Genomic DNA, 23,227 nt, shown 5'->3' on the forward strand with positions numbered 1-23,227 from the left:
TATAATTTATTTGTCTACCTCCATATCATTGACATGTTCTGTTGCTCGCAGGTTAGCATTAGGATAAATTACACGTAGTAATTTATCCTAAGTAATTTAACTAAGTAGGAGTGGAAGCTTTTTTTTGTCATGTGCATGATAGATTTCTTTCATAAGCAAGTATCAAAATCTTATTATCAGATAGTTATATTGAATTACAGAGAGAGTTTTGCAATTATGCAAATTACTTGAAGGGCAGTGGGGTCACTTCCCCAGTGAATTTGGAGGTCTTTTGTCTGTGTTGTCTAAGTGTGGAAGATTATACTAATCCTGTGCAGAAAGATTTGAAGTACAAATTCAAAGAGACAAACTGATAGTATAGTGTAAAGAACTGAGCAACAGTGCATCCATGATATATAGGTAGGTTATCTTATTTTTCCTTTTTCCAAAAAAAATTCCAACCTAATTTTCTTGGTCCTCTGCCTGTGTTATCCTGTGGCCCCATGACTCACCTTGCACAAAGAGCCAAGTAAAAATGGAAAGGGAAGAACTCTGTAGTCAGTTGTGCCTGCTGGAGGCCATAAAAGAACAAAAGGCAAAAACTGTCTTATGTTGTAGTATACAGAGGACGACCATGGAATAAAAACTGGGCACCTCATGAGGATGGCCTAAATTCAGCTTTTTATTGCTTCATCCAATATATTACATCTTGTTCTCACACAGCTGCACTCACACACTGACTGTAGAATCTTACATACCAAACTATTCTTAGCTCTGTTATCTATATATTATTACCAGCCTTCACATGTGATTGGATGTTCACTTCTTTTTTACATTCTTTCCTTGCTGCTAGGCTCCACGGCCTTGCTGCATCCTCCAACAGTCTTATTCCCAGCCTGAGAAACTGAGGCAGACCTAGATTGGCAAGGCCTTCCTTTCTGTGTTCACCTGATTGTTACCAGCAGCCCTTTAAGTATAGATTATCCTTTGTAGGAAGCATGGATGTCCATTTTCAAATTGACTAATGGTGTTTATCTGTAGTGTGCAGCATCACTATAGTGAATGCACTTATAACTAAGCTAAGAAGCTGAAAAATGGTACCTCCTGCTTACTAGAAAACTTGTTTCACAAAGCCTTTTCTTTTCCTGAAAGATAAAAAGGTATTTTCTCCTTATTGCCAAGCCCTAGGTCGTCATTATTATCTGTTGGAAGCCAGGGGAAGAAGGTGCTATCATGGGGGTTATATATAGTTATATTTAGCCTGTTTTGACTTACACAATGTGTATGTTGTAAAATAGTAGACGGAAATCAGTCATCAGGTGCTGTTAGTTCAAGACTTAATAAAATCCCCCCAAGTGGGAGAAAGCTTCATACTGAAACTCATCCAATGCATATTAACTAATGTTGGGAGAAGGCCATCTCGAGTTCTGCAGCAGTATAAAACAACTCAGATGATCACAGCAAGACAGGTGAGAAGAAGGATGAGAGGAAATTTGCAGGGGAAAGCAGCATCTGTTTGGAGTTTCTGAGCTCCACAGGCCTGGAACTCTATTTGCATGTATTTCAGCAACTGGTCTTTAGGGAAAACTGCTTGAGATACCAGCTGCTGTTTCTGGTTTCTCCTATCTCAGCACTTCTTTTCAAGCTGAGGTGTGTTGCCTCAGTGAGGCACACAGACTTTCTCCCCATAGAACCTTTAAAATTGCACTCAAGGTAAATTGTCAGTGAGACATTTCATCTATGTGCATTTAGACTTCATTTTGGAAGAGAAAATAATCAAATCACACACATTTGCGTGCTCTTCTTGCTTTTCTATAGGATCATCCTCTCTGTGAGATACACAGTAAAAAATGTTTTTTTCTTGGATATATTGCAAGGCCTTCAGTTTTTTTAATTATGCATTTTCTACTGTTTGAACTATTAGCAATGTCAAATCTTCTTTTTTCTCTGGTTTTGTTAAGAATTTCTTGGGAATCTCAAGAGAAGATTGCTGGGAGCTCTTGGATCTTGGATGAAAGAGCAAAGAAAGTTGAATGCTTAACAAAGGCACTTTTGGTCCCAGATGCCCATCAAGCTGTAGAACTGAAAAAGAGTTTTTAAAAAAAAACTATGAAAAATAAAATAAAAAAAACCCTATAAGAGTTTTAAGAATGTTTCAAAGAGCTCTTTTCCACCCAATTGCTTAGCTTCAGTCTCTTTGCACTTTCATCACAGTGTCCCCAGTTATCCATTTACCGTGCAATTTTCCAGTGATACAAGACCGGGTTAGCTTTTTCCTTTTTCCCCTTTTTTTTTTTCTCCTCTGAATACAAATAGAGGGGTGAAACAGAGACCTCTTACAAGATCCTACTCTACTTTCTTCACAGAAACACCAGAAAGAAACAGCATTAATAATAAAGTTTGTGCATGGGTTTTCCCTTCCACCTTTTAATGAAACGTGAAACTTAATACTGGCCATTGTGTTGAACATAGTCTTTTGTGCTCATATACTTCAAGCTGGTAAGGGGAAAAATTGTGAGCATTTGTCTTCTTTTTGCAGTGGTTGTGAGCCACTATCCACTCATTAAGGTGTTAACATTAGCAGACATAGGAAACTAGTGTGCAGCTGGGAGAACATGTGGTGAGAGATGTTTATGGCTTCATGTTATCTCACAGTAATGGTGACATTAATGAGTCTCCCCTCTAACTCAGAGAGTTTACACACTGCCATGTAGCATCACTGAATTAATTATTGAATTTTCATTTTGTAACATCTGATGGCATTAGCTTTAGAGCTGTCTAGAGACAATTGTTTATCATTTTCCTGATAGACACTAACAACTTTAAAGATTCTCATAAAATTATTAGATAAGTAAAATATTTTTCTTCTTTTTCCAAACAACCATAAAGGCAGTAATAATACTTGTTACCTAGGATGTTATTAAATATATTTATTACAAAGAATATTTGAATACAATTAATTAAAGTATTATCCTTTTATTAGCTACCTTTTTTTTAATGAGGACAAGATCGTCAACTTTGTGAGTCCTTCACAGCCATCAAAAATATGAGTTAAAAAATACTATTCTGATTACTGGTTAGTTTGCATGGGTTTATTTTTAAAGACAGGAAAAATCCAAGAAAAGGAAAACTCTACCTGAAGATCATTGCTGGTATTTCAGTAGAGCTCTTCAGCTTCTTATTGTCTGTTATTTATATCTCAGTCATGCTGAGAGTGCTTGCTATTGTGCTGAATGCAGCACAAATGTATTGTGATATACTTTGTACTGAAGGTCTTGAAGATATAAATAAACAACACCAAAAGTAAAAGGAAGAACAGAACACAATGAATAGATGTGCTCACATTCACGAGGAGAGGATGGAAGACAGACAGGAGTCTAACTCAGAGGTCTATGCCCTGGCTCACGCTGCCGTGTTGGAGTACTCTGAAGCTTAGTTTACCATGTGTTTTTACTGACATAGCCTTGAACAAGAAACAAGCACTGGCTGGTGTAGCTGTGCCAACAAAAGTCTCAGGTGTGCCAGCTGCATTAAGCAGCATATGCTGCATGAAGAGCAAGGTAGACAGATTGGATTGAGCAAGTGTGAGGGCAAACTTGAGACAGTGATAACATACCCACCTCAGGAACACCTTGTAGTCTTGCAATACTCTACTGTTCTTGAGAACTGTGTGCCAAATCATCTTCTTCAAAGACAGAGGGTGGGGAATGCCCCATTAAAAGACACAAATAATTAGTATTTTAAAAATCATTGCTAAAGCAGTGCTGTATGACTGCCATTAACTCACAGCAGTACTGAAGTGATCTAGAGTAAGTTATTGTGACTTCTGAGGTGTTCATTCAGTTGATTGACAAAATGTGATGTGAATCAGGAAATGTTTTATTGTTTTCTTTCCTTTTTTTGTCTCCAGGAATTTGGAAAGTCCTGGGAGGAAGTGCAGTCAGAGGACGACCGGGAATTACTAGATAACCTAGAAGAGTAAGAGTTACTTATGTGCCCATTACAAAGGCTTGCAAGACCATTATGTTTGAAAGTAGTTACAGGGAAGATGCTGCGTATAGTTAGTGCACACTTAAAATTCATCTAAGCCAATCAAATCAATTCCAAATTGTTCTCATTAAAAGCATATCTCAGCAATGAGGGCTGTAAGCTTCATATTTCAACCATTAGCCTATTTTTCTTTTGGCTAGGGCTCAAACAAGAGCCTTCTGGATTTGTAATGATGTAGACAAAATTTTTTCTTTTTTTTTACTTTTGTAACAAAAAACCAGCTGAACAGGTTTTGCTCAAATTTAAATATCAGGAGTAAGCATCAAAAATGTCAGCATGAGAAAGAAATTGTAGGAAAAAATCTGATAAAAAGGTAATAACTAGAGATTAAAGCAGGATTTCAAATGAAGCTTTTCGGCGGTGCTGATTGAGAGTAACATCCATCTCATCTGCATTCTTCTGTAGTCCAGGCCCTCAGATCAGTGCAGAGGTGGTTTCCTTGGCTGTAGGAAATGGAATAAGCAGGAAGTAAATGGGTATCGGGATCCTTGATCTTCCTAGTTCTCTCTGTGACTTGAGCTTTATTTTACTTGATTATACCTGGTTGCAGGAATATTTCAATTTCTCAGCAGTAATAGGGTTTTAAATGGATCTGTTGGTAAAGTATTCTCTGTGTGCATGTCTAAATGTAGCATTAATGAGTATTTTAGAAATAATTAATATTTAAGAAGTAAATAACAGAGTAAGCTCTGCCTGATGACTATGACTTTGGCTGATCTATTGAATTATTAGAAAGGTATAAAATAATTTTAAAAGATTTTATAAAAATATACAATGAAAGCAATATTTGATGACTTGTCAAACTGAATAGAAATTGAAGTTAATATCCTGTTTGTTAGTGCAAACAGTTTCAAGTAGGACTTAATTCCTGTCTACACAGAAATTACCCAGCAGTATCTACTCAGTTATTCTTGAATTTGTAATATTTTTTAGACTGTAAACCAGATTGTAATCATATATCCAGCTATAAATCCACACTGTATCTTACCCCCTTTAAAGGATTCAGTTTGCCTGTATTTAGTTCTAGTCCTGTAACTGCAGAAGTACCCTTTCACAAAATGTCTCTTCCCTTTTCCACAATTAAACAAATCTTTTTGACTTTTATTCATAAGAGACTGGTCTGACTGGGAAGAGCATCCTGTGTGTGCAGTTTGTCTGTTTTGTGAACAACAAGCAGACACCACAGAAAAACTGTATCTTCACATGCAGGTAAGACTTGTTTTAAATAACAGTTTTTTCATCAGTTTGGAATTAAAAATTGTGTTTGTAATGTCTTTGTTAAGATCAAATCAGCTGCTGCGTTAGAATGCCCTCTTCAGTACAGAACTAAAGTACTGCATGTGTCTTCAGCATATGTTCTCTAAAATATGCAGAGGAGTCCAGTTTTACATTAGAGTATGATTAGCTGTTATTTGTGAGTGCACAGACTGTTACAGACAGTAAAGAAGCAGCATCTTTAATATCATAGTGGCTTGATGATTAAATGTATTTAATGGTTAGCATCTATGTTTTAGTTTTATTAAACTAGTTAACAGGAGCATTACAGTTTGACAGAATATGAAAGTTTCCGATGAAACAAAACTTTGGGGATTTGTTTCATGTATTAATGTTTGTATCTCTATATGCTTATGTCTGTGTCAGTCTATGAGAAGCTAAGCTGGTTTTAACTTGAAACAGTAGAAGTAGTTGAAATAGATATTTTTTCTTTTCTTTTTTTTTCTCCAGAAATCACATGGATTTGACTTTCCTAAAATAAAGTCAGAGCATGGTGAGTAAGAGGTGTTGTAATTGTCAGCATTTGCCACTAGTGTGGAGAAAACCACATCATAAGAATAGAGGAAAACATCTTTATCAGTTTTATTTTTGCATGAACATTTAACTTTTCCATTATGGAAACTGTCTCTGTGAGCTTACTAAAGCAAGCCAAGGACATTTTATTTTTCTGAAACTGTTGTTAGTGCCAAGGATGCGTGCTGTTTTCTTTAGAACCACTTGATTCTTTTGCAGAGTGGCTTCTACAGAGTCCCAGGCCTGGCTGCTGGAGCCCTGGATATTGTTATTATGCCTCTTAATACTTTCTTGCAACGTACAAGGCTGTACTTTAAGCTTTGTTTGACCAGTGTTGCTTTCTGCTGTAGAACAGAATCATTTAGGTTGGGAAAGACCTTTAAGATCATTGAGTCCAACCATTAAAGCACCACTGCCAAGTTCACCACTAAACTATGTCTCTTTAAGTGCCACATCCACACCTTTCCAATATATCCAGGGATAGTGACTCAACCGCTTCTCTGAGCAACCTGTTCCAATGTTTGGCAAGCCTTTCAGTGAAGAAATTTTTCCTAATATTGAACTTAAACCTCCCCATTATTGTTTGTTACCTGGCAGAAGAGACCAATGCCCATCTGGCTACAACCTCCTTTCAGGTAGATGTAGAGAGTGATAAGGTCGCCCCTAAGTCTCCTTTTCTCCAAGTGAAGCAGGGTTCAGTCATTGCCCCGGTCTTGCTGGACACGCTATTTATGATACAAGGCAGGATGCCATTGGCCTTCTTTGCCACCTTGGTACACTGCTGCCTCATGTTCAGCTGGCTGTCAACCAACGCCTCCAGGTCCTTTTCCATCAGGAAGCTTCCCCAAGCCTGTGACACTGCATGGGGTTGTGTGTCCCAAGTGTAGGACCCAGCACTTTGCATTGTTGAACATCAGACTTTGGCATCCTGCCCCAGGCCTATATCTAGTGAGCCCGGGTTTATCCCTTTCCCCCTTCAAATCTAGTTTAAAGCTGTCTCAATGACTCCTGCTAACTCCTGTGCAAAGATCCTTTTCCCCCTTTGAGACAGGTGTACCCTGTCTGTCACCAGCAGGCCTGGGGTCATGTTGACCAATCCATGATCAAAACTCCCAAATTCTTCCAGTGACAGTGGGCTCAGAGCCAGATACTGATCTGCTTGCTCTTCCTGTTTCTTCCCTCATTATTTGCTGCAACTGGAAGGACAGAGAACAGTACTTGTGCTTCTGATCCCTTAACCAGTCGTCCTAAGGTCCTGAAGTCTCTTGATTGCCTTCATCGCTGCCTACCTGAAAAATCAAAAACTAATAATTACCCGTGAGGGTAGTAAGCTTTCTCGTCACACCTTTAACCTGTGCCTCAAGGAGGCAGCAGACTTCCCCAAGAAGTCAGTCTGGTTGGCATATTGGACCTTCTGTTCCCTCCAAAAGGGAATCTTGTATGACAATGATGTGTCTTTTTTTCTTTATGGAAGTGATTTTTTATCCAGGACATAGGCTGACTTAACCCCAGAGACACTTTCCTGCTGGATGAACCATTGTCCTCATCATTGTTGGGTTCCACTTGCAGAGGCTCACACCTGTTACTCTGGGGAACCTGGACAGGTGGGGCTCTCACAGAGGAGATATGCCTGCCTCACAGGGCAGCGACTTGTTGCCATTATGCTCTGTCCCTTAAGCCACTGTGCTCAGGCAGGTGGAGGGAGTGCAGGGAATCCTCCATATCATGTATCCTGTCTTCCCACTGGGCCTGTCCCAAGGAAGGCAGGATGGGATTCCAGTAGTCTGTCTCTTTCTCATTTGCTGATATTCCTCAACCTACTTGACTCCCCCTGGAGCTCTGTCACTAAACTTAGAGACTTAGACTGAGAAGAAGCAAAGTGTTTGCAGTTTTTACACTGAAAGAAGGGTTAGTTTCCCTGCAGTAGGAAAAAGCATTTGTTCAGCTAATTTGCTAAGTTACAGCATTCAGGCAGCGCTAGTCTTCAGTAAACTCTTATCAATCTTAATGCTTAATCCAAGAAAGCATTTTTAAATTAAGTTTTACGTTTCCCAAGTGCTTGTTTGCTACCATCTCTCTCCCAGGTCTGAACTTTTATCAGCAAGTAAAGCTAGTGAATTTCATCAGAAGAGAAATCCATCACTGTCGTTGTTACAACTGCCAGGAGAAATTTCAGTCCAAAGGGGTATTGATAAGTCATATGGAAGAGACCAAACACATTGCATTCCTGCCAGCCAGATCTACATGGGATCAACCACAGTAAGAGCAAACATATTTCTTTCAGCATTTATACTTTTATGTGATAGTATCTGTGAAACAGTAAGTTGAAAGTTCTGAATTTTGCCAATATAACAGTGCCCTGAGGTCCCCAGCTTTACTGGTCCAGATAAAATAATAAGTGTTCTCAAAACTACTCAGAATTAGAAATCTCTACAGTCTGAAGCTAAAATGAATGTGAGATACTGCTCATCTAGTTGCATTCAGGATGCACTGTTGCCATACATGGGATCTGCATTTTAAAGTCAATATACTAGAGAAGTTTGTTGTTGCAAAACTGTTGTAGAACCACATCAAACCACTTCTTTTGCATGTCTAATGTAGATGTATTCATGATATCTACCTAACTTTGGGCATCAAGTTGGTTGTTTCCCCATAGTTTTTCCACAGAAAATAGAGATAGCACATAACAAAATGCTGGTTCAGACTCTAAGTAGGCTGTATAGGTCCAGGGGATGATGCTCTACTGGGTAGTAGAGCACAGGGAGTGTTCTAACTCAAACACCTCAGTTGAGCATTTGTTGTGGGACAAATCTGTATCTGCAGTTTCAGTTGTGGCAATATAAAGGTGAAGAAAGAGGGGAAGGGCTTGTGTGTTGTCAGCTCTTCTCTATGACTGCTACATACCGGTTGATTTTTTGGGTGTTCTGCTTACTGTCATTCCAGACAACCAGACTTGCTCATTTTTCCTTTTTTAAAAATCTAATCTCATTTAAAAATAGAATCTCAGTCTCTCAAACAAAATATGTGAATATCTAGTAATTATGTCTTGTTACTTTCAGGTATTATTTTCCTACCTATGAAAACGATACACTGCTGTGCACACTGTCAGACAGTGAAGATGTGATAACTGAGGATCAAAGTGAAGAAGTCCCTGTTATAAGCGAAGATATATCCAGTCTAAAAGCTCTCAAACAGAGCAGTGTCTTAAATCAGCTCCTGTGTAAAGAGAACAAGAGTCGGGAGAAATTTTGAAGTACAGTTTGCTGACCTTCAGTGCTTTTCTGCCAGACAAAAAAAAATCCATTATTTCACTAATATTGGAATACAGTTTAACTCAACTATTAGTATTACTGGACAAATAATAGAAAATGAATGCTAAATAAAATTTAAGTGTTAACTTGGTTGGTTTGTCAAATATTGTTAGTATTATTTAGAAATTTTTCATCTTTTTGAATTTTTTTTTCTAAATAGATCAAAATCAGAGTTCTATTCTAAGGCATGAAATGCATGAACAATTGAGACAATGTGTGATACATGATACATGAGTGACTCTTCTATGTGTTATTGCTGTTGAAGAGCAAATGGAAAATTTAATTCTTGGTCTGTTATGTAAAGCAAATTTTGCTATTTTTAACCTTAGACCTCCTGCAAAGGGAAAGCAGATCTGTATATCTCAATTATTTATCATCAATATATAAGATATATGGTGCCTGTTCTGAAAACTAGCTCAGAAACATCCCTCTGCCTGGCCCATGGATATCTGATTGCATAGAAAGCTGCCAATCTGAAGCCTAAAAAAGCATAGGACCAGTTGCAATATTTTGATGTTTGCATCAAAAATCCAAAGAATTTAAAGTTGACCTCTTGTGTATGGTTGTGAACTGAGATGTAAAAGAATGACTTAGGGGATTGCAGACACATAAATCCAAATTAAATCCTAAAAATCTCAAGTCCAAAAAAGTTACTGTATTTCCTTTAATTCTGAACTTTAAAGTTCCCAGAGTAACAGAAAGTCTTCAGCATGTCCAGAAAGCACCTCAAACTTGACAGGGCAAAGCTGCTCAGAGCATAGGTCCTGCTGGGATAATCTAAACTAAGTATTCCTGCCACTTGCCTCTGAAATCTTAAGTAGCTGCAGAATTCAGGTCTGGTTTTCCATAATACGTATAACCGCTTTCAAAACTGGAGTACATTCTTTTTTTTTTCTGTAGGTCAGTTTTGGAGCACTTGCTGAAAATATGGGAGTCTCAGCTCAGTGCCTTTCCCTGACAGAGAAGATTCAAAGCCATAGCTTTGCCTTTGCACAGCCCTCTTTACCTGAAATGCATTACTGTTAATAAGAGTTGTTGTTGTTTGTCTTTTTGTGGTGATTGAGAATTATAAAGCAGTCCCTGGGAGCAGGGGCTAAAGTGAAAAATCTTTACCCGTGTTCTGCTAAGCTTCCATGTCCAGTCTAATTCACCCTGCAATCTATATGCATCAGTTTCTTCTCAGTCGCACTGAACTTGTTTTCTCCTACCATTACATATCACCCTGTAGCACCTCATTTTGCTTCCCCTTCCTTATTTTCTCTTGTGCCCAGGTGCTCTGGAGATAAGAAAAACAAGATGCTGTAAATGTACAGAGTAAGTCAGATCATCCACATAACTGTACAGTGAAGCAGAAGCGATATCTGACTCTGTCAAGAGGAAATGGGATAGAAGTAGTTCAACAGCTGCTGAGAATACAGACAAAAAAAAGGGGACACGTGTAGTCATACGTGTGCGTTGGTACAAAAATTTAGGAGGTACAACCCCAATATTTTAGAACTAGAATGTCTGACCATCTTAAAGAAGCTGTAGTCTGTACTTCTTGCATTTGTAATATTCTTAATTTCATACAGTAATTGCAACAGCTGTTGCTGCTTTTTATCCCCCACAAAAGTAATTTTTTTCCCAAGCATTTATTTTCTTCCTAACTTAGAAATTGATTTCAGTCTTTGCTTTTCAGTCAGATCCTTAGCTGAGATGGGAGTAGGAGTTAATGGGGTTTACATTACTGGTAAGTGTATTGGGCAATGGAAAAATCAGCGCAAAACTATGGCAGCAGCACATGAGTGAGTTTTATGGCAAGTCCATCTCAGAAGGGCACAATAAGGGAAAGATAAAGTTTTACTGATATATCATAAAGTGAGATTACGAAACATTTTCTAATGATAAAGACTGTGATGCTGCGTCAGATCCCTACAAAATTAAAACATTGTTAGCAATATGAAACAACTGCTGTTCCTGGTTCTGAGAGAAATTTGAAATAGCATTTTTCCATATAGAATTAAGAGAATATCTAAAGAGAAATTGTATGAATAACAGGGAGTGGTTGTCTGTTTTGAGTTAAGAGAAAAAGGGACTTGGGAAAAATTTATCAGCAGTATATAACTGTTCACTGAATAAGGAACATGAGGAATCAGATTAGGGTAGAGCTTGTTACTTCAGATACAAAGAGCAGGCAAGAAAATAGGTTTAAGTCTTTGTATGTTCACAGAGAGAATTGGGTATGGTTTCTAGAGTAAAATCGAGCATTTTCATTTAGCACAGTGATGCTTCTAATGGACATTTTGCTGGAGCATACTTATTTGTTTATATATAGGGTATTATATATATGTTTATATAATTTTCCCTAGGCATTCTTGTCCTCTTATCTGTTTTAAAACTGAAATTATCTTCTTGTCACAAGTTGGGGACCTGGTAATGACTTTATACAGTGTACAGGCTCAGCTGTTATGTGAGCAAATACGGTCTGCTAACAAAAAAACATTTTTGGAAGCATACAACAAAAATAATATAATAATGCCATAAGTCATGGAGTGGACAGAGTTGGGGTTGGCAAAGGCTCTGAGGAGAATCAGATCAGAAGAATGAGTGCTGCTGATTGGTATGAAAAAATCCACGCTAAGTCCAATGCACATTTCTTAAAATAATATTTCCTCCTGGCCTAGACCCTGACTCCTTATACACACTCACTTTGCTGTATCTAAAGCCGTGCCCATGTTTAGAAGGACCTCGATTAAAGGAGGAAAACCACTTGTGTCCCAGTGACTTTTACAAACATCTTAATAATGTCTGTGTCTCTTCACAAAGAGATTTTGTTAAGTCACAATGCTTTCTGAGTCTTAGCTACAATACAACAACTGCAGTGTCAGTTGGTCAAATTATGCCCTCATCTCTCTCTGCCAGATGTGTCAAATTTGGTTAGATAACAACTGTCACATGGAACAGGTAATTTGTAACCCTAGAATGAATTACTGCTTCCATGTGATATTCATTAAAACCAGCTGCTATAGAAATACTACATGCAGCAGTGGTTGCATGTAAAATTAATTCCTTTTCTCCATGAGCACTGAATGTGCTGTTCTTCCTAGTGGGTTTTTTTCCCTTTCTTTTGGAAATTTTCTGCTGCTAAGCCATGTTCAATCTGATTTCTTTCTCCAGTGAAATTTTTAGTTGCTTCTTGAATTTGATTTTGCATCTTTTGCCATAATTCTTGCTCATGAAGATACAGACAAAGATTACTATGTAACCCCTTAGTTGAAGTCACATTTTATATTTTACATCCCTGATAAATTCACTCTGTCCATAAGAAGAGCAGGGGAATTTAGGATATTTGCAACTAAAAATACATCAGTTGTGTTTTAACAAATTTAGATAGAAATAAAAGTATTTTTCTTCCACAAATGTTCCTTGGAACGCAGTTCTCTCCATCTGCCTTCCCATCCTGAGACCAAAAAGCTGAATATGTGTAGATTACATATGAGTCTAATGTCTAACCTTCCATTATGATCAATAAATGTAGTCTATGGGTCCTAGAGTCGTTTAGCTCGCCTTAAAGAAGTGTCAGTGCCAGACCTGTAGTATTACTGCTGAGCACCTGAACAGTGGTAAGCTGCAAAAGTGATTCTTTAGTATGAACGCAAGCTCAAAATATCAAATTCTGAGAGGGTCATACAGTGCATTTGTGTATCACATCACATCACATGAGACTGTAGTGAACTCCCTCAGAGTAATTATAGGCAGACTTCTGCCACAGCCTTTAGCCACAGCTTCACTGAGTGGTACAACACTTTTTATTTCTATAGTCTCTGGAAACATCAGAACAATATAGGAATAAATAATGCAGGAATTGCTCTAATTGCTCATTAGAGAGTCTGTCTTTGTAAACTGCCTGCACAGCTTGGCAGAGCTGAGTACTGCTTTAACCTTTAGATGGTTTTAGCTTTAAACTTCCAATTGTATTGAGGTCGTTTTGTTATTTTCTTTTGCACATCTCTCTTCACTTATGGAAATATTGCTATAAATCTTCATATTTGACCTGTTTTAATAAACTGATACTTTTGTTTGAATCTAGGTGAAATAAGAGCAAATAAGCAAGGATAAAGCTTGGCATTTGTGAAGAAGGATCATGAATGTGTGATGATGCTGGCCTCCTGTAGTTTTACAGACAGTCACTTGCCGTGCATCCTTTGGCAAATATTGCTACTTCCCTCTGCCTCGGTTTCCTAAACAGCAAGACTGTGATTATATAAATAACAACTGCCAGAAAAAAAGTTGCCTTGAAGACAGGATTGCAATACATACAGCTATGCATACAGCTTATCTGCATTAGTCAGGCTTTCATATTTAAAATATTTAGTTCAAAAGGTGACTAGATCAACCACAGCCAAAAGAGTTACTCATGGAAGAAGAAGAAACTTAATTTTGGAATTACATTCCCATAAGGACACCAAAGTAAGATATTTTGAAAATTACATTTTTTACGAAGAAGGGTTAACTTCTGAATCAGATTTTCAGAATACGTCTGATTTGCCCTGACCTGAGGTTTTCAAGTAGGAAGTGAATTGTAAAAATCCTCTGCTTTCAGTCACATTACAGATCTTCAAAATGTTCAGTTGCGTACTAAGGAAGATTGATTTTCTGTAAAAAATCTCTGCATAGCAGAGAGAAGCCGTAGTTCACACAGATTAGAGAAGTTCATGCTAGTCTGTTCTAGCCTTGAAACGTATAAACCCATGAGTTTGCTGAGATGAAAAAAAAAAAAAAGGCAAAATACTGTACATCCCTTAATTCACTTAGTTGTTCCATTGATTTATAAATGGTCTCTAGTTAAAATCCGAGCTCTCTAAGGACTTTTCAAGTGAAGGTTTAATATTTTCCTCATACAGTATACACTTGGGAGGTAGATAAGATTTCTCAGTATTCCCTAAGCTTGTGTTATTACACATACCTTGCCTTTCCTTCAGTGTAGGAAAGTTCCTGCTGCCCCCAAGTAGACTCTGATGACACTGGGAAGTTGTCTAAATGCCCCTAATGACTGGTTTGAAATCAGATAGATAGGATTCCAATCAATATCTAAAAATGAGTGTCCCCATCCTGTCAGGCAAAGATTTTCTCCTATTTAGTTTTGTTTCTGCCTGAAAAAAAGAATTGCTTAACATGTATGACAGTGTTTATCCACTAAATTTCTTTTGGGCTTTGTACTGATTAAAAATAGTACAGTCCTAGACTACGCCCTCTCTTGTTCCCACTGTTTTATTCCTCATCTCTTCCTCTGCCACCATCCTTCCCATTACCCCTGGCCACCTGCCACTCCTCAGTCAGATTTATCTTGCAGGCTCACAAGAGCCATCTGCAGAGTAAGCTCAGACTCTGGTTCTCCTCCTAGGGGATGACAAAGTCAGCAGCTGAAAGGCAACCTGAAAAGAAGTAAAAGGCTTTGGGACTAAGAGAAGGGAACCTGTAAAAATTATGCCCCAAGAACTACCTTAAAAATAAGACTAACAGGAAAAATAAAATTGGATAGTAAGCTGCGGAGAAATCACAAGAGGGACAAGGAACTCTCCCAAAGCATGAAGTGAAAAATTGCAGTGACTTCCAGAGTGACAGCAAAGGCTGGAATGGAAAAATTAGGAAAGATGACAAGAATACTACCACGAATTTTCTATTCCAATAAAAATATTAAGCTTACATATCAGGGCAACATTGGCCAAAATTAGAGCTGAGAAAGCCAAAGCACCAAACTGCTATCCAAGTGAAAGGGGCAGTTGCAGATGAAGCCATGAATGAGACACCAGTACATCATCTGAAAGTTAGAATAAATATTATTCCAGTATTACTCAAGCTAAGGATTTAGTAGACTTTACTACATGTGCAGAACACCTCCTAAGCAGCCTAAGGGCTTTGCAGAGTCAGGGGAAGCTAGTTAAATGTTAAATGAACCTGTTAAATAGTGTTCTCTACTCTTGAAGTAAAAGGCAAGAACATGTTTCTGCATGTCCATGGGATGATCCATAAATAGCAGTAGTTAACACTACTTGTCTTGCCAAAGGGCTTTTATTAAATCAATAATGATAAAATTTGTACTAATCTATTGGATATAGCAATATTTGAGCATAATATAAACAGATGACTGGTGTCATCTGTTGTGCAGGCTGTGAATTAATGTTCTGGTGGCTACAAATAGTAAAGGAAATCTGGAAATTTTTTCTAATTTCAAAGAACCAATTAGTATTTTGTCCTTGTATTTACAGAATTTTTAAGCCTGCCTGTGAGAAGACTATAGTCATTCAAGAGATTTGATCTTTTTGCCCAAGTGTTTAAGAGTGGTCACTGCTTGCCCCTCTGAATTTAGATAGCAATTGGTCTTAATTGAGACACATGTTGATAAGGCAGCCATCTGTTTAGAAAGGGGTCCAGTAAGTCTCGTTTTCAGTGACTGAATTAAAATAGCCCTTAGCTCCTTTCATTATATTAATTTTTTTTAATTAATTATTTTTCATTTGCTTTATTTTTGTCTCACATTGTGTGGAAAATAGGAGGCTTAAAACCTGGAAACTGAGATTTAAGAAAAGGCAGAAGCCACAAAATGGTGGTACAGCTTGAGATGCAGGATTTCTGAAAATATCAAAGTCATACCAATAAATGCAATTTTTTCCAGAAAAATCAGAAATCTTGCAAAAATCTGAATTTAATTTTTTATTTGTTTTCTGAAATTAAAATTTAATTTTCAGGAATGGAAGACATTGAGAATATTTATCACACAGAAATTATTAGAAGGCACAAAGTAGGTGCAACTTGTTTACACTCGAACACTAAGGATCAATACAAAAAACTACCCAGCCCTAATGAATCCTTCCTAGAGATTTTCCTTCACCTCCTGCCCTCCAATGAGTCCTGGTGTCTCAAACCTCCTGAAAGATTTTGAGGACCCTTGGTTCCCCCTGACTTCAATGGGAGCTTTCAGGAGTAGCTTTGAAATTCAGTCACCCAATGTATTCACTCCTATTGCTCTCTGCTGCAACCAGAAACTGCAAATAAGTCACACTATAAGATATTTTTCTACTGAGCAGTGCCTGGTTTTATGACAAAGAGCAACATAAGTGCTTTCAAAGACACCAAGGAACGGAAAGACACCACTTCATTTCCTCCCCTCCCATCTCCATCAGGTGAGTGGCGCCACTTCTGTCCTTCTGCTTTTCAGCCAGCTGGCAACTTGCCTGGTCCAAAATTCTCCTTTTCATGTGCTGGTAGAAGATTATGACCTCCCCATCATCCAAGGAGAGCCACCAGAATAAAAAACCCTCTGGAGTTCTTCTTCCAAGAGCACACTTTATATTCAGCCTACTCCGCTTTGAGGCAGAACACACACTTTTATCCCTGCCTTGTCAGGTCACAAAGGAGGTTGCAGGCAGATGGTTCACTGTCAGGCTGCAAATTTCTTTAATCCCTTCTTTCCCTTGAGGGCAATAGCTAATGTGCCCGCTAAAAACACAACCAGAGCACTACTTACTGAATTTTCTTTGCCAGTGACTGCTGATATGGTAGTTAATACATGTGTACAGATCAATTTTCAGTGAAATCTCTGAATTTTATGGTTAAATCCAAGTAAGGACTTGGGTGCTTTAAAACTGAGTTAAGCAGAATGGTCCCAGTTCAAATGATCAGGTTTTGCTCCAGTGACTCTTTGTCTGTGAATTTTATGCTATTCTCTGAAGCAGGGATTGCTCTCTGAGCCGACTGCCCATAGCACCAGGCTTTAGATCTGTGCCTGTTTTGGTGTCTCGTTCTTCCACTGGCCTTTCTCTTCTGTGGCAAAACATCCATGAGACTTAAAAATGTTTAACATGAGGCTGCCTATACAATAGATGCTTGAAAGAGTTTTGGGCAGAGAAAGGTGCCAGACCAAATCCCTGCTCTCTGTGCCTTTGTACTAACTAGGCTCTTACCCAGCAATTCCTCCCACAGCATGAAAGCAAGCAATGAACACCTTTCATTTATTTAAAACCAGATGAAAACAACCTCCAGGGGAGACTGTGAGCTCCATATCTCACCTAGATGGAATTTCTGCAGTTTTCATTCAGGCAATTACATGCAATATATATGCAAATATGTTTTCTGCTGGCTCCCCGATTCCTATGCTGATGCTTTGGGCATTGTTTTAGCGTGCTTGTCCCCCTGGACTAGGCATGGAATGTAGGTAGCAGCTCAGGTTCTTTGCATTTCATGGCAAGGGCAGATACTTCGGAGTTGCTACACAGCATCTGAGCTACTCATGAAGGCCCCAGCGGTCTCTACACATGCGTGGGGTGGACAAAAGGTGCGTCGGCGCGGAGAAGCTGTGGCTCAGAGCGGTGCCCAGGGCTGTCTTTGGCACTAGCTCGGTTATGGCTCGTCACTGCTATGGTGAGATAATGAGCCGCCGTCTGGGGCTTGGGACAGCTTTTTGGTGTCAATACTGTTTAAGTTCCTCAAGTCCTGCAGGTAATTGCTACAGAAGTAAAAAGCACACAACTGCCACAAGTTTGCCATTATTAGATTAACAAACTGCTGAGGTCCCTTCTGTCCTTTTCTGTGCAGCATTTACGTTCCTACTTGAAATTGGTTTTGTCACTGGTGACAGATTGCAAACTACCTCACCTTTAGAAAGTTGACCGCTTTAGGCTCTGCATCCGTTACTGTCACTTAACACGTTGAAAGAAATGTAGAAACAACTGCTGGTTCCATATAACATGCTACAAACTTCCTATGAAAAAATCAGATGTGATGTTTTGACAGCAAACATTGCTTAGCAGGCAGGTCAAGTTCTACCTGAGATGGGCAAAACCACTGTCACTGAAGTAGAAAGACTGAAATGTGGCAACTTCTGGGAATACAGGAAGAGCACAGAGGAGGAATATTCAACCCTGGTTTCTTCCCGAGGCACAGACACCTCAGAAACTTACGGCACACACTGAGTCACACATGCCAGATACATATCTGCTTTTCTTTGGAAGTCACTTTGGAGGCAACCACTGGAGCACCTGTTTGGAAACCACAGATTCAGGACTTCCAGAAGAAAGGAAGGGGATAAGTGTGTCCCAATTTCTGGTTAGTAGGAGTTAGCAGATTTTATGAAAGGATGTGTTCTGTCATGTAAGAGTTATGTATAGACTACAACAGGTAGATAGTTGAGCTGAAAGGACAGAAAGGGCTGTGGGGCTGAAAGCCCCTGTACCCAGCTCTGCAGTGCTTCATCTCACCATTCCTGCTACATTGCCTTTTTTTTTTTAAATGAAGTAAATGTCCCTAGAGATACAAGTCTGGATCACTGAACTTAAATCATTCTGCATGCAGTTCAGTCCAGTAATATTAAAGAAGAGCTCAAGTGATTTTTGAATCACCAGTACATCTGATGATCTTTTCTGTATAATTTTCTGTGCATTATTGATTGTATCTTTTGCTCATTTTCTCGAAGGGAGTTCAACTGCATTCAGGAGCTAAAAGTTTATAACATCTGACAATTGGTCTGGAGGCATGTCCTGGCTTCCAGGAGACTGATTTCAGAACCTTAATCACTGTGCACATTCAATGGTTTTCAATGAACTGCCAATATCCTAAAGGTAAGACTGGAATCTGAACTGCCCCCTACTCTGATGGTTTCTGAAGGCAATGAGTGCAGAGAGAGCATGTAGGGGTTCACCACAAGTGTAGGTTTACCAGGGGACGTGTTTGGAGCTTGTGCCATCAGCCAAGCTCCTTTTAGTATCAAGCACTTCTATGTTTTGTATTTAATTTCCTTAGAATAAATTATAGTCTCTCTGACTCTATCCAAAATGCTTTCTTAAAAGCAGTCAGTTGATTCGAGGGTTTAAGAGTGCTTTCATCGAGTATTTGTGTTTTTACTCTGACTAGTAAATCAAGCACCTTATCAGCTGGTAGTTCTTTTTCTTTCAACAGCCTCATGGACCATTCATTTTTGTGAGGATGCACATCAGACAGTCTCTCTCCAACTTGCTTGAGCATGATGAAATTTAACCCAGGTCAGGCAATCTAAGAAGAGCATACAAGGCTGAGCAGCTGCATTTGCTGTTCTGGGAAATTGAAGGGAATTGACAATTTCTGATGATATTTGTGCCTTTGCATTAGAAAGGCAGTCTATTCCAGCCTCAGAAACTTGCCACCCACAACTTCTGTGTCAGCATATGGGATTTTGTAGTGAAAGGACTTGGGGGGTGGGGGGGAAAGGAAGACAGAAACAGTTGCATTAGACAAAACTGCAAAATGAAGGGCAAAAGCAGCCTGACACAATGTTATAGATTAACACTTGTCTTTGCTGGCCAGTTTACAGGAAAATGCTGAAATTAAGTACCTGGTCCAACTTAGTGTCTGCGTGTATCAATATGACTGTTCTTCATACATTGCAACAATTTGCCAAGCAAATTTTCTTGCATAGCAGATTTTGAGAGTTTCATAAGTACAAAATCTTCTCATCAGTCTATCTAGTGACATCTTACAAAAAGAGCCTTTTTGTATAAATGGTGTTCATCTGTCTCTTTTAATACAAAGAAGCTTATCCTGTCTTCATCAGGTTTTAGATATGTACAGCTTTGCTAGTATTTTATATTAAAGGACAAATTAGCCAACAAACATAAAGAACAAATAATAAGTTCTCTTCTCTAGAGAGCTCACTGATTGTATTTCAAGTGTTGGAAAAGAAGATTAATGATAGCCTTTTTTTCTACACTTGAAGGTGAAAAAGATGAATTTATTTATAGGACTATTTGTTTATGAAGAAACAAGTATTGGGGAAAATACTACACTAAAGGGAAAAAAAGGATTTTTTTTCTATTTGTTTCTGCATATTAACTTCACGATTTTTTTTTTTTTTGTGGATGTCTTGTGACTTCATGTCAATGTTCTTCATCCCACACTCATAAGCGCCCCTATACGCTGAAGAGCTCTGTCATCAGTGTCACATCCTTAAAGAAAAGACAGGATCTCTGGAGACCATAGCCCAAAACTGCCCTGAGTGTACGAGCTGTGATTGTCCAGACTTGGACTAGATGGGGTGACTGTTTTAATTATTTATTAGGCTCTCATTACAAAATATTTGGAAATCTTGATGTTCCATTAACCAATATAAACAACATTACTACATTTTTGCTGCTGCTTCGTTCTCCTTCTTTTCTGTTGCATTTTAATCCCATATAGGTCCTGGGCTCTGAGCATCAGGAATACATGCATTTGCAGAGTGCCAAAATATCAGAAATACCCTTTCTCCTTTGACTTAAGTCTGGTGCAATATAAAAAATATGTGATAATATTAGCTCCCAGCTCTTCCTTTTGAGCATTGGGTAGGTGTGTTCTCTCATCTTCCATGGGCTGTTATCATCAATTTATAATTAGGCTCAGCTACTTCACTGTAGGATTCTATACAGTTTTCCAGCTAGCATATAAATGATACTTTCTTGATACTCTCAGAAACCAAATCCTTCCCTCCCTGAAGTACTTCATAAATGCTGAAACCCATCATGTTTCCTAGGATAGCCCAATTCTACACTCTCATGTTTACAGTTGTTGGATTTGCCTAGAGCAGGGACTTGAAGGATAGTGTAACTGTAACATGAATGCTGAAGTCAAACACAGACCTATGCCCGTGTAAGGAATTACCTGGAAGTCATTAAGACACTTGTCATTAGGCCTGTTAATCAAAGCGGGAGGCAAGCACTTTTCTCCTCACAGGTTCCAGCACTCATGCTTGAGTGAACCTGAATGGTGAGACAGCTGTGCTAGTTGAGAGGATGAAAGGCATTTCTAGTTATTACACTGCAGTTTTTGAGATCTTTGAATTAAATATGCTAAAATACTCAAATATAGTGCCACCAAAGCAATATATACCATAGGTATAGGGTAATCAGCTTTAGACAAAGAGAATTACGAGAATCCCAGGTGGACCTTCAGGATCAGGCAGCACCTGCATGCCATTTTTGCTCAATATGTGTCTGCTTTCAGTGATTGTTTGTAGGATATTATACTGAAAACCAGTTTCTATTTCCAATACACAGTCATTTGCATTCAGATGGGACAATGCTCTGCCATTATTACTAACTGGATGCTGAATAGCCTCTTCCTTTTCCAAATAGAGGTATTCTCAATAGGAGCAAAGGAATCTGAATGCAAACCCATGGTTACCCAGTGGGAGTGAGGAATTATTTCTTATCTTCTTTCCAGAATTTCTATTTCACTGAAATGCATGGGGTGTTATATGAAGCTTCTATTATCTGTGCAGGGAAAATCTTTGCTACTTTCCCATAATTGTGCTATTCTTCTAGGAGAGCTGTGAAACCATGGCTGTATTTTTGGGCTCTTTAGACTACCATTTTTTCTGACTTGACCTAGGTCATCTTTGAGTTTAATTTGGACACCTTTCCAACTCAAAACTCATGAGGGTACACATTTCTGGCATGAGGCAATTCTGTAAAGAAACACTAAGTCACCTCCACATTAGAGCTATGGGGTATACTATTGTCTTGCAGATACTCCTCACACTGTGCCAATTTTTCCATGGCGCCTGCATATTACAAAGATTGTTAAAACTGAGTTGTCCATTGAAAAGATTTCTATGTTAGAGAGAGGATAAGGTAAGGTCTGCTATAAATTTGTGCCAACTAAGCATCCTTGCTTTAGATCTTCCTTCACAGTAAGAGGGTGTGCTAGGCCCAGTCCAAAAATACCACCTCAGATCCCTGCCCACCGACAAGGTGGCAGAGGTTAAACCTTAACTCGTCAAGTCCTTTAAAAGAATTATTCATATATTAATCCCATTGAGCAGCCTGCTATGGTTGGAGATACAAAATAATCCACAGACATAAGAAAAAGCCCTGACATCTGCCCAGAGCTGCACTTAAAAGTTCATGTACAGCAGCAGGGTTCAGTTAAATCCTCAGTGACTGTGAATACCCTGAAAATCTGGCATTTCCAGCTATCAGACATGCAAGTTAGGGGCTCTACACAGCCTTTTGCAGACTGCTGTTTTACAAATCAGGCTCTAGAAAGCTAGAAGCAAGTCAGGAAACAAGAGGGGCAGCCTGGATGACTGCTTGTGAAACCCTTCTGTTGGAAACAGTCTCCATGCCAGCTTTTACTTTTCCAAGATGTTTTCCTTTCAGGTTTGGGTCCGCTGTCTACTTCTGCCACTTCTGAAGATTTTTTTTTTTCTTTAAACATTGTGTTCTTCCTTCGCAGGGGAGCAGAGCCATGGGAGCAGCAGCAAAAAAAAAAAAAAAAAAATCTTTGTAGCTCCAGCATCCAGAGTTCTAGCCTCTTGCTTCATTTGTTTCAGACTCCTCACACATTCAAATGCCCCACACCCCTAGTCCCTGGTGTCAGAAGTGGGTTTGCCAGTTCCCAGTTTCTTTGAGTGTAAGAGGTATTATTAGGGCATCATCTACTTCTGGAAGAGAAGGAAATTACTTGGAAACCTATGTAACAATTGGGACCTAATTTCCTTAAAATGATGGAGAGATTTTTTTTATTTTTTTCTTAAAAAAATAGGATCTCAGGTTGATAATGCCTGAGAAACCTCTGAAACACTTGCTGAGCTCGTTGAAGTAGATAAGCCTAAATTAGATTCTCTACAGGCAGTTACAGAAACTTGAATCTGGAATATTGATCAGGTGAGCTGCTGGAAAAACATGGTAATGTATAGCGGTGTTACACAGTCTAACCTCGCCCATGCATGCTTCAGGTAACAGCTCAGAGCAGTCAAGTGCCTGCATTAGTGTTAGAAGAAGGCATGGTGTTTTTTTTCTTGAATGTAATTATAATTAATCTTTGTCCTGCAACCCACATGGTCCATTTGGAGGGCTAAGTCATATCTCAGGCTACACATCCACACCAGGAAAAGAAAAGGGAATCAAAACCTTCCCTTAGCCAAATCCCCTTCTGGATACTACCACACCATGCTGCTGGCTAGCCCAGACAGATCTGCCTGATGCTGACACCTGCCACCAGCAGCTTCCTGAGCCAGGTCATCCTCCTTGCAGCACCAAAGGCTGGGCACCATCCCAATTCCTGTCAGGGGCTTTTCTATGCAGAGTACAAAAAGCCTTGCCCAGGGCTGT

The 23,227-nt window shown here is 38.9% G+C and overlaps 1 protein-coding gene across 1 annotated transcript in view; it reads left to right on the forward strand.

Annotated features, from left to right (window-relative positions):
• Positions 1 to 9,217, forward strand: part of ZNF277 (zinc finger protein 277) — a gene marked incomplete at its 5' end in the record, with an annotated part of 30,697 nt that extends 21,480 nt beyond the window's left edge. Inside the window, 5 exons of the mRNA XM_027906923.1 lie at positions 3,890 to 3,957; positions 5,142 to 5,238; positions 5,755 to 5,797; positions 7,902 to 8,076; positions 8,877 to 9,217. Of these exons, the coding sequence (XP_027762724.1) occupies positions 3,890 to 3,957; positions 5,142 to 5,238; positions 5,755 to 5,797; positions 7,902 to 8,076; positions 8,877 to 9,069 (576 nt within the window). The remainder of the gene's footprint in view (positions 1 to 3,889; positions 3,958 to 5,141; positions 5,239 to 5,754; positions 5,798 to 7,901; positions 8,077 to 8,876) is intronic.
• Between the last annotated feature and the right edge of the window lie 14,010 nt (positions 9,218 to 23,227).

Source organism: Empidonax traillii, unplaced genomic scaffold (assembly GCF_003031625.1).
Source record: "Empidonax traillii isolate 1590-97213 ecotype Southwest subspecies unplaced genomic scaffold, ASM303162v1 scaffold1375:size120127, whole genome shotgun sequence".
In the NCBI taxonomy this organism is placed as follows: Eukaryota; Metazoa; Chordata; class Aves; order Passeriformes; family Tyrannidae; genus Empidonax; species Empidonax traillii.